Genomic DNA, 11692 nt, shown 5'->3' with positions numbered 1-11692 from the left:
TATCGCTTTATTGATTATGAGCTATTGATTTAGCAGTTTTAGTAACAGAATTTGATAATTTCCTTTTGTATCAGCTTATTGAATTTTAATGATTTGAAATTTTTCCATAAGAGGTTAGTCGATAATTTGATAATAAATTAATAATTACATTTATACTATTCAGTATATAAAATTCCAACTTGAGATTTAATTGCATACTTTCATTTCTCATTGTCTCTAACTCTCAATTATTCTACAAGGTGTCTGTTAATATTTGCTTCTACGCAAGAAGCGATTTGTCAACTCATGTGCATCATTTATTTAATTTGTTAGTGACAAATTGTCATCTAGATTCTAGGTGAAATCGAAACGGCTAAAACAATAACAATTAATAATCAATAAATTGATATCTTAATGATTTTATAACAGTTTGACATGTCTATAAACCAATAATCAATAAGTCAAATCAATAAGCTTCAAAACCAAACTGATCAATAAAATCTTAGGTTGATCGAACCCATTTTAACTCGTAATAAAATAGATAATGTTGGTGTAATATACCACAAATACAATAAATTACAGTAGAAAATAAAATTAATGAATAATCATTTAGGCTGAGACATATATATCTCGCTCTCTTTAAAAAGATTCAAGCCCACTGCACGATAATCTACATAGATCCAGCAGTATTACTCTTGACTTGTCCCCTCCAGGATACAACAACCCAACAACGTCATACAACTCAAGCAACTCTGGATTTAGTCGAATAGTCCAATTAAGCTCCACAAAAAGAACACATTCTTTCAACATATAAATATTCTCTTTATATAGTGAATATAGTTGAAGACTTTGAATATTTTCTTTGTCTCAAGTCTCAACCCTCTCTTTCACTACACTTACCTCACTACACACTACTATATTTTTCCATACTTCTCTTATTCTTTTTTTGACATGCACTTCACAAAGGAAGAATCACCACTATTTATATGGGAAAAATTATTCTTTGTATTGAATGAGAATAATGTGGATAATTGTAATGACCCTTCTGGTCATTTCTGTGTTTTGCCTTTTGTGTGTTGTTTGGAGCGTTCCTGTAGCGACCCTAAGTCATTTATGACTTGCTGGGACTGAAAGTTCGGTCACCTGGTCGTTCGTTTGGCTTTTGTGCGAGTTTTAGTGTTTTTGGAGCTTCTGAATCTTGAACGATCATTTTCGATCAAAAGTTCAAGAAGATAACATCAGAATCCAATTCTGATGATTCCATCAGCTCCGGAAGGGTTATTTTAGGCTAGTAGCATGATCGGCATGACTCCCGAGGTTTTCAGTGTGAGTCGGTGCGATTAGGCATTTTAACTTTAAGTTTAAGCCTAAGTTTGACTTTAGTAAATATTCTGAGTAAACGCGCTCGGATGAGAATTTCGTTAGTGCGGTTAGCTCCGGAATGTTGAGTTTGGTCTAGATTGACCCTTCTTTTGTGTCCCGAGGTTTTTGATATTTTTTCGAGCCCTTTTGTGGTTTTTGACTAAAATGACATTTGGGTGTGGAACCCACTTTTTATCAAGATGACCTTGTATGGAAATTTCGACTGTGTTATTGAGTTCGGAATACCAAATTTGGTATGGTTGCATATCTCGTTTGCGTGCACGGGGTCCCGAACGAGTTTGGAGCACCCCGTCAGAGTTTTTATGTTTTGGAAAATTTTTTGCAGAAATATCTGCTATAAATACAGATATATCAGCCAATTTTTTCAAACTTAAAACCCTCATCTCTCAACTGATTTAGGTGATTCAAAGTGCGGGAGCTTCGTATTCTCGGTGGCTTCGCTGTAGAGTGTTCGAAAGTTGTCATGTGCACGTAGTTCGAGGTAATTTCGTGATTAACCTGACTGTTGTACCCTTTTTCGGGCCTTTATTTTTGGCATTCTTGTTTTGGTCATATCTCACTCATTTTAGTTCGGTTTTTGGTGATTCGAAGTTCCACATGTTGGAAATTATCATGGCTACCTCGTAGAGTGTTCAAGAAGTGTTGGAAATTTTTTTATTCACATTAATTCCGAGTTTAGATTGGTGTTGTTTTCTTTTAAGTTGATTAATGTGTAGTTTTCTTGTTTGTTGGTTTTTTCTGTGTTTTGAGCCTTGAATTGTGTTCCATTTTGGAACACAAGTTCGGGGTGCTGTTTAGGGTCTCTTGACGGAGTCAATTTCTGACAGTTCAGTGTGGGTCCTACAATTTTCGTTGTGACTCCAAAATTGACCCGTCTCTGTTTGTTGTGATTTTGGTGTGTAAACAACCGTAATAACGTTGTGATCCTATATTTGATAGAGTGACAACTTTCAAGGGTCGTTCGGGAAGGAAAAACTCTGATAAAGTGATTAGGAGCGCGCGCAGTTAGCCTTAAGGTAGGCTACAACTTCCTTTCTTTTAGATTGAGCTTAATTGTGTAAAACCATGTCGATTAGAGTGAATTGGGGGTGGCTACCAATTTCCTACCTTACTTTGAATAGATGCCTCATGTTAGGATCGATTGGCCATATTCGGGTATAGTATCATGGTAACCGGTTTAGTAGAGTTGTATGTTTATGTGCTAAATGTTATTGTATGGTTGTATGTTATGTGTTGCATGTCTTGTTCATCCTTAACCGTAAGCATAATGTCCTTAGTCTAGGTTAGGCTAGCCTTGCCTTAGACTTATGACCCGTGTGGGCTGGATAGCCTTGACTTTATGCCGACGTCGTTCGGATGACTTAACTTCTTGTAGATTGAAGTAGCAGACTTGAGTCTGATAGTTTGAGCCTTAGATTAGGCGTTATCGCTGCTTGTTGTACTTATGTATATTTTCCCTCTCATTCTGCGGTTCTGACGCATTCTCGAAGGTCCGATGCATCACTAGAGGCGCGGGATTGAGATAGTATAGGCTTGGAGCCTTTTATGTGATTCTTAGAGTGGACGGTTATCCACGGTGGTTGTTGTTGGATTGGATTCTATTAGAGATACCATCACCCCCGGGGTCGTTCTCTCTAGCTGGGCTGGGAGCGTATCGTTGGCTGGGTAGACTCGGTGATATCGACGATCGTCCCCGGGCCTCTCTTTCTAGTTGGGCTGGAAGTGTGCTGTTGGTTGGGTGTCCCCGGGTCGCTCTTTCTAGCTGGGCTGGGAGCTGACTGCATGGTAGGACGACTCGCGATATCTACCTCACTCACGGGTCCCTCTTTCTAGCTGAGCTGAGAGTGGATTGTATGGTTGGGTTCCCCCTGGGGTCACTCTTTCTAGCTGGGCTGAGAGTGCACTGTTGGCTGGGTGGAGTCTGATGGATTATCTTAGTTACTTTGGGTTGGGAACCCGATTTTCTTCTTTCTCAGTAGACTTAGCTTTTCTGTGTACCTGTCGGGCTTATGGGGATCCGTTCAAGTTTTATTTGAACTTGCGCACGAGTATACCTTCTGGGCTTATGGGGGTCCAGTTAGGTTTAGTTTAGTTATACTTAGTTTATTTCTGGTATGCTTGTGTGTTTTTTTTTCGTATTCGCTTTGACCTCTATGTGTCTAAATTATATCCTTTCATATTGTTTTTACCCTTTTTACGCAGTCGGCCTATGATGCCTACTGAGTACCTGTTGTGTTGGTACTCATGCTACACTCTACATCTATTTCATGATGCAGGTCCCAGTATCAGTTTTCAGTAGTGAGTAGTTCCAGCCTTCTTTTGCAGTTGTGACTCAGAAACGAGGGCGAGCACTTGGCGTTTTGGGTTTGTTCTGCCTCCTTCTTTTGGTTTAGCTAGTCTTGTTGCTTTTGAGACACGCTCTGTTATGGTTCACTTTTGGGACTTGTACTCTTTATTAGATAGCTCTGTACTAGTGACTTCCAGGTTCTGGGAGGGATTTCTGTATATATTTATTTTGGTTTGCTTTCGTCTTGTTGTTCTTGTTTAGTTTATTGTTTCCGTTAATTTCTACCCTTGCACTCATTGCTTGATGTTCTAGGTTTTGGGTTGGCTTACCTACTGGCAGGGTATAGTAGGTGCCATTATGATTCGAGAAATTGGATCGTGACAATAATAATGTAGGTAAATGATGAGTCCGGAGCCTAAAGGGCAAAAAAAAATTGTCAAAAATTCCAAAGGGGTACATCAAAAAAAAAATTAACCAAAAGGGCAAAAACGCTCCTCACGTAGCGATTTCTTCAGACGCCGTTACTCCGTTAGAATCAAAATCACTGACCTACCAACGATTTTGTCCAAAAAAAAATTCCTTTTCTTTAAGAACATTGCTGCCTGAGCAGTGTTTTCGCAATTTTTTTTAAAAAAATAGAATCATTGCTATGGCAGCGTTGTGATAAAAAAAAATACTTTTAATATTAAAATTACTAGTGGTTTTCTTTCAGAAATTTAAAAAATAATAATTGGTAATCCGCTCCACATGTAGCGATTTTAGTTAAATTTTTTATTTTTTTTAATAATAAGGCAGCGATTTCACCAGATTTAAAAAAAAACTGCCTTGGCAATAGCGTGGAGTTAAAAAGTAATGATTTGACCTAATAAATATTGAGATCCTTCCTTGGCATTAAAAAAAATCGATGTCTTGGCATTTTTTTTTTTGAGTTGGCAGCGATTATAGAATATATTTATTTTTTTACGGAAATGATTTTTTTAATTTTTTTTTTACTAAAATCGCTACATGCGGAGCGATTTTTGATTTTAAAAAAAATTTCTGATAAAAAATCGCTGCTAATTTTGTGAAAAACACTTCTCGGGCAGCGATGTTCTTTAAATAAAAGGATTTTTTTTTGGACAAATCGCTGGTAGGTCAGCGATTTTGATTCTAACGTAGTAACGGCGTCAGAAGAAAATCGCTACGTGAGGAGCGTTTTTGCCCTTTTGGTTAAAAAAAATTTGATGTACCTCTTTGAAATTTTTGGCAGAATTTTTTGCCCTTTAGGCTCTGTACTCGTAAATGAATGGTCTAAAGGTTAAATAAGTCACAATGTATAATGAGGTAGTAATGGGTGGAATTAGTGGTAGATCAATAGTGGTTACAAGAGTTACAGCAAAATAATAACCACATTTTTGTCGAATTATACCCATTAACATACGCATTTAATATTTTACTTTTAATATTAAAATGTATAAACACCCGCAGATAAAAACATGTAAAATATAATTTCAAGATACAAGTAACCTTGAACACAAATTAACGCAAGTATATAAATGTTAACTGCTTGTTTTAAGTTTATTAAATAAAAAAATGTTGAATTTGCAACAAGTCCCGAAGGGAAAAAACATTAGAGAGAGCTAGCATGCTTTGATAGGTATGAGAAAAGTTTAACAAGACATTCACAATACATCTACAAATCTTCAAAGAAGGAAAAAAAAACAAATAAACTATAATTCATCACCACAGTTTGAACAACATCCACAATCTTCTTTTCCAAATAAAAAAAAATACTAAAAAATTCATCTAAATTTTAAAATTTCTAAAAAAAGAAAAGTTATTGAGTTATTTTGAACTAAAAGAGAGGTCTAAGAAATGTCACAATAAAATAACTTTAAACCCTTAATTAGGTCATATTGAAAAACCTTCAATGTATCAAAGAGTATGACTTAATGGTTAATAAAATAAAGTGATTGAGAGTCATAGAATTTCTAGTTTGGATTCCAACTAAGACAAAAACATTAGGTGCTTCTTCGTATATGTCCTAACATCTTGATGAACATAGTTACCTGATACTTGTTGCTGGTGGGAGGGACATCGTGATCATAAAAAAAACTCAGTTATGGGGATTTCTACCTATCTTATTCCATAGTATAACACTAATGTGGAAAAAAATTAGCAGCTAAATTGGTTAATTACTTCAATTTTCAGTTTATTATTAAGAATTAATTTTTTCACTTTGTAATTTCTTACTCCAATGTAAAAAATAAAATAGTATGATTTAATAGGTAGTCCGTTCGTCCCAAAATAAGCTTCAACTTGGGACGGAGGGAGTATGATTTAATAGGTAGTCCATCCGTCCTAAATATGCTCCAACTTGATAAAAATTATGTCTATTAAACAAATTAATAAATACAATATATAATTTACTAAATTACAATTACAAAAAATATTTTAAAATGACACTTATTTTGAAACAAGAAGTAATTTCTAATATAAAAAAATAAAAAATTGGGATGAGTACTTATACCATATCCGTAAATTATCATCTCTATTACTTTATCCAAAGCTCTCAAGAAACATAAATGGTGGTGGCGGGCAAATTCACTCTGCCCAACAGTGCTTCTTCTTAGCTCGAATCATTTTCTTGACCCGTAATCTTCCAGTATTTTATAGAAAACAGAAAGAAGAATCCAATTGAGGTATGTTAAAGATTAGTTTTTTTTCTTTTCCTTTCTTCCCCAATTTATGATTTTGTTTTCAATTCTACTACTTGTACTAATAACCATGTTGTTTTTAGGTCAATGTTGCATGCAGTATATGCCCCAAAAAGTTGCAGTATATCGTATTCAAGAATCCCTTGTTATCAAAAGCCTTTAGCCCCAACAAGGCTTAGAGTATCAGTTTCACTTCCAGAGCCTAATGGGGTTAAGGTTGAGTTCACTCCTTGGTTGATTGTTGGATTAGGAAATCCTGGAAACAAGTATCACGGGACTCGACACAATGTAATTTCCCCCCTTTTTCGAAGTTCAATTTTGTGTGTATATGTATTTGCAGAGCTCTTTCATTGATTTTGTTCTTTAAATAAGCGTTTTTCTTGATTTGTCATTATGGGGTTTTGTTAATTAGGTTGGTTTCGAGATGATTGATAGAGTTTCTCAAGAGGAGGGCATCGTGTTAAACACAATACAGTCGAAGGCCTTGATAGGGATAGGTGGTTATTTGAATCTGTTTGTTGTAATTTGTGTTCTCCTTACCAGTGTTGAGCTTTGACGGGTTCTTTGTGATGGGCTTGGTGCAGGTTCCATTGGGGAGGTACCTGTTGTATTGGCAAAGCCTCAGGCCTACATGAATTTCAGTGGAGAATCAGTATGTATTCCGCAGCTATTGTTGTTTAGTATTTCAGTGTTATAACTCATTAATTAGTTATTCAAAGTGAAGTATTCGGTACTTAATGGCCATATGGACAACGTTAAACGCTTTTCTATCATTGGTTTACACGTGTTTCTTCCATTTCGATTGACATGGATAGTTGATATGATACAGCTGTTGTGTTTGCTTCACAATGAAAGTGTCTACTTTTGTTTAGACTGTCCCTTGTGATAACCTGTGTAGCAACCTTGTCGCCTTTGATTTGGATCAAAGCTTTTATTCTGCCTCGTATAAAAATGTTCTTTCAGCATTGTGGAACTCCACTCAGTTGACTTGTTATCTCTTATTAAATCAGCTTCTACTTGTAATGGACACACACATTGCCTATTATGTTTGTGCATCTGCTGCTTAGAAAGAGTTGAAACATGTTAGGTTCTTTGATCAACTCTCTGATTGCCCTAATATTAAAGGCTTGGTGGATGTGGACCAACACTTCAAGTTAACCAGATGCCATCTGCTGCAGATTGACCCTTTTCATAGAAACTTGCCTTCTAATTTTTCTGAAACTGATACCAAAGTTCACAGTTTTAGCCCTCCTATCAGGTAGCAAATGTTATACAGACAAAGTTTTTTATTTCCATTTTACTATATTTTGACCGACTGGCTCTTTGAAATATTGTAATTAGAATGAAAAAGGAAAGCTTTTTCACTGATACTTCTACTTCCTAAATATTACTATCCCACAACTAGCTAAACTGCAGGGATTTTAAAGCAATTATGTTCTACTTACTTTCTCTTGAACTGTTTATTTTTTCTGGTGTTTCGTGTTTCAGATATGTATTGACTAGGGTGAGATGGTGTGGAGTTTGCTTCAATATTTTTGAAGAAGGTTTCCAATCATAAAAAAAATTCAATTTTCTGCAAAAATGTTTTTCAACCAAACACCAAGAAAGAGAGGTTCTTCTGTTTTTTTGTTTTTTTTAAAACTGATAACTTTTCAAAGCTACTCAAAAGTAGTTTTTCAGTTTTGAGAAACAATAAACTTCTTTTTCATGGTATTGGTTGAAAACAATATTTGGAAAAACAAATTGAAAAGAATTTCCAAAGCAAGTTTTTCAGCCTTTCGAGAACTTTTGAGACCTTATTTTCTTGTGAGTTTATCATTTTATTTAGAAGATTTTTATCTTTTGATAAAGGTCATTTATTTAGAAGGTAGCACAAAGTTGGATATAGTTATTTCCTCTGGTTGGCTATGTAACTAAGATAAAAACATGAATGAGAGAAATCATGCTGCTGATGGTTCATTACAGTTAATGTATATGTGATATAATAGATGCTTTAATCTGGTAAAAGCTTGATCTGGTTGTTCCTTAGTATGTCATCTGAAAGGCGCTTCCTGTATATATCCTTTAGCTCTTGTGTTCTACTTTCCCTGTTGGTTCTGTCATTGAATGTGTAGTTTTCATGATGTTGCATCTTTTATAGTTCTTGCTTAAGCTTTTATTAACAAAAGTAACAAAGCAATTCTTTCTTCTCTCTATCCTTTTCCCTGTTCATTCTTTTTTCCATTTTAGGGTGGGGGTTCTTTATTCCTCTTTGGTTAATATGGACCTCATCCAAATGATTTTTTTTTATCCTACTAGGTTGGACCTCTTGCAGCATATTATCAGGTGCCGTTGCGTCACATCCTTCTGGTATGGCTTATTTTTTTTCATTTTTTTATAACTGTAGGAAATAGTTTATCTTTGCCTTTTTTTAGGGTTGAGGTTGGTGTTCTATACTGGATAATACTATGTAGGTGGTGCTCCAAATATTCTTTTTCCATGATTTGAAGTTTACAGTGTTTGCGCTCGTCCTTGTAGGTTTACGACGAGATGAGCTTACCCAATGGTATTTTGAGACTCCAGCCTAAAGGAGGACATGGCCATCATAATGGGTATTGTTCTTGAGTAGTCAAATCTAAATGGCACTGGCTCTGTAATCGTACTGTGTGTAATATTAGTTCATTGGTTTTTTCCAATGGACAAATTATTAAGATCTCTATTGACCGTGCAGAATATAGAAAACTCTCATTTGATTTCTGTTTTTATTCGGCAGGATGAAAAGTGTGATGGAGCATTTGAATGGTCGCCGGGACTTTCCACGATTTTGCATAGGTACCTCCTGGCTGCTTATCATTTGTTGTGAAAGCATAATCACATAATTACCAATTGAAACTGTATTCATATACCACAAAATTGCTCTACCAAATCCCGAGCTGAACGCCATGTTTTTTATGTATATGTGTAGGCATTGGGAATCCACCTGGGACTATGGACATGAAGGCATATCTGTTACAAAAATTCAGTGATACAGAGCGGAAACAGGTATTTGTGCTTCTTGATGCTTGGCAAAGTACTATTTTATCTTCTTGATATTTGTCAAAGTACCATATCTCATCATGAAAGGCATTCCAATGGATGGGTCAAGTTGTCTCTTAAACTTCATTATCATATATATACCTTTGTTTAGTCTGCAAAATATTTGTTGCCTCTTGTAAAAAAGAAATCAGAATAAGGTGGTGTTGGATATAGCTATTGATTTCTCTGCCTTGTATTTACGTACACATATGAATTATGATGTATTGCAAGGAACTCTCAATTGGTTTCTCCTTATCCTTCATTACTTCTACCACAGAAAAAAAAATTAAGCTAAGCAAGAATAACAATGTGAGCTCTTGATGTTCAATAATACAATAGTTTTCATGTTTCTCTTGTTGTACACGAACAGGTGGATGCAGCACTTGATCAAGGAGTTGCGGCTGTGAGGACGGTAGTATTGGAAGGATTTGGCAGTAGAATCTCGCGATTTAATATAGGGCAGAAATACAAGTATCACAAAGTTTGATTTAATGAATCTAGAGAATGAATGTATGAAAGACCACAATAGTTAGCTAGTTGAGCATTTCACTGGGGTCTACTTAGAAGTTTTTGGACTCCGATTAATGCTTATAGTTTCATCTGTAAACACTTGTAGAATAGACTTAATTTGGAACAAAAGGCCCAAAAAATTGTTTCTTGCTCGAGCTGGTCGCATTTGGGCTTGCTCGGTAAGGGTTATTTTTATCCTATGTGCACCCAAAGGATAGCGGTTGCGAAATTCCTGTGTAACATATATATATAAAGACACAGAAATTATAGTATAGGGAATGTGGTAATATTGGTTTTTATCCACGAATGCACGCTGAGAAATTGCCGTCCGATTTGAAAAAATATTTCTTATGAGAAGAAAAGGTCCTTTTCTTTGCCTTGACATTTTCCTCGTCATTTTTGAATTTTGGCATAGGATTCCAACGTTAATCATCATGCTAATTTCATTTTCCTTTGATTCATAGAATCCCTAAATATGTTTTATCATTAAATCTTTGGGTTTAGTTTAGACTTTTGGACTCACCTTTTTTTCAATACGAACGTTAGAAAACCAAAAGCAATAGAAAATTATAACTTAGTCCTTTTTGCCTTGTTTATTATCAGACCGTTGGAGACTCAAAATCTTTTGAAAAACAACAAAAAATTTCATCAAATCCAAGAACTCATCATCTTTAACTCCAAACACAAAACTCCACAAGAATTTATTGTCTACGCCATGTCTGGGAACAATGAATCTCTGATTCAAACTCAAACCCTTAATTCTCTCTACGCCGCACTAGACCCCAAGTCCCTAATTCTCTCTCAATTTTCAAATTCCGATCAGCCCCAATTCCTTCAACTCACTACTGACTGGTTACTCATGGAGAGGGGTCCTCGTTACAAAGCTTATGCTGATCTTAGAGAAAAGAAATTGCGAATAAAGCACATGAAACAATCAATTCCTGAAGAGGAAGAGGAATTGGTATTCCAAGAGGAGTTTGTTGTTACTCCGCCGAAGAAACAGGTGAAATTTCAGGGGAGTTTGGTAACACCACCTAAGAGGACAAAAGGGTCATCGATTTTGGCTCAATCAGTGCCTGATTTTTCATCAGCATTGAGGAAGGAGAATCGGAAGCCGCCACCCACTATGCTGCCGACTTTGAAGGAGAAGTCCGCTACGCCGCCTCTGGCTGGTTCGAAAAGTGGGAAGTTTTATGGGGGTGTTGGGAGTATTGGAGGTAGCAAATCGGTGAATTCAGGGGATAAGAGGATTGGGGGTTTGATGACTAGGAAGAGTTATGCTAATGTTGATGAACTGAAGGGATTGGCTTCTGTGGCAAGGAGTGCTATTAATGGAGAAAACAGAGTAGGAAGAACAAACAGAGTTGCTGCAAGGACTGTTCTTGGATACAGACAATTATGAATTCTTTTATCTTGTTTTCTCTTAGGGGTTTTGATTCTTTGATTTGCTCGGTCGGAAAGGGTGCTTTGGTGTAATTGGTAAAATTGATACCATAGACCCTTGTGGTCTGGTCCTTTCCAAAAACCCCGCACATAGTGGGAGGTTAGTGCATCGGCTGCCGTTCTTTTTTTTATTTGCTTGATGAAAGATTGGTTTTTGATTTCCTTTTTGTTTTCCTTAAAGAATATTTATTTTTCAAATTTGGCTAAGAGTTGTATAGAGCAATGGGTTTGAATCAGACTGATTCATTGTAACCGAATGGGAACTATAGAAAGTAATTTGGTTATGGATTGATGAACATTGAATATCATAATAATAGATTTTTTCTTATTGCATCCATTT

At 35.9% G+C, this 11692-nt stretch overlaps 2 protein-coding genes across 2 annotated transcripts; both read left to right on the top strand.

Annotated features, from left to right (window-relative positions):
- The first annotated feature begins 6393 nt into the window (after nucleotides 1–6393).
- Nucleotides 6394–10028, top strand: LOC125822361 (chloroplastic group IIB intron splicing facilitator CRS2-B, chloroplastic). Its single transcript, XM_049501758.1, has 8 exons — nucleotides 6394–6633; nucleotides 6758–6842; nucleotides 6930–6997; nucleotides 8644–8694; nucleotides 8863–8936; nucleotides 9098–9156; nucleotides 9290–9366; nucleotides 9770–10028. Exons 1-8 carry the CDS (start codon nucleotides 6433–6435, stop codon nucleotides 9884–9886), a joined length of 732 nt encoding a protein of 243 aa, XP_049357715.1. The 5' UTR covers nucleotides 6394–6432; the 3' UTR covers nucleotides 9887–10028.
- Nucleotides 10029–10521: 493 nt separating this feature from the next.
- On the top strand, nucleotides 10522–11689 carry LOC125822363 (uncharacterized). The gene has a single exon (XM_049501761.1). The coding sequence runs from the start codon at nucleotides 10625–10627 to the stop codon at nucleotides 11309–11311; it is 687 nt and encodes a 228-aa protein (XP_049357718.1). The 5' UTR covers nucleotides 10522–10624; the 3' UTR covers nucleotides 11312–11689.
- Nucleotides 11690–11692: the final 3 nt, after the last annotated feature.

Source organism: Solanum verrucosum, unplaced genomic scaffold, assembly GCF_900185275.1.
Source record: "Solanum verrucosum unplaced genomic scaffold, falcon-dt-bn FXZP01000103.1, whole genome shotgun sequence".
Lineage (NCBI taxonomy): Eukaryota > Viridiplantae > Streptophyta > Magnoliopsida > Solanales > Solanaceae > Solanum > Solanum verrucosum.
Note: the sequence above shows the minus strand (reverse complement) of the source record. Positions and strands in the feature narration are given on the sequence as shown.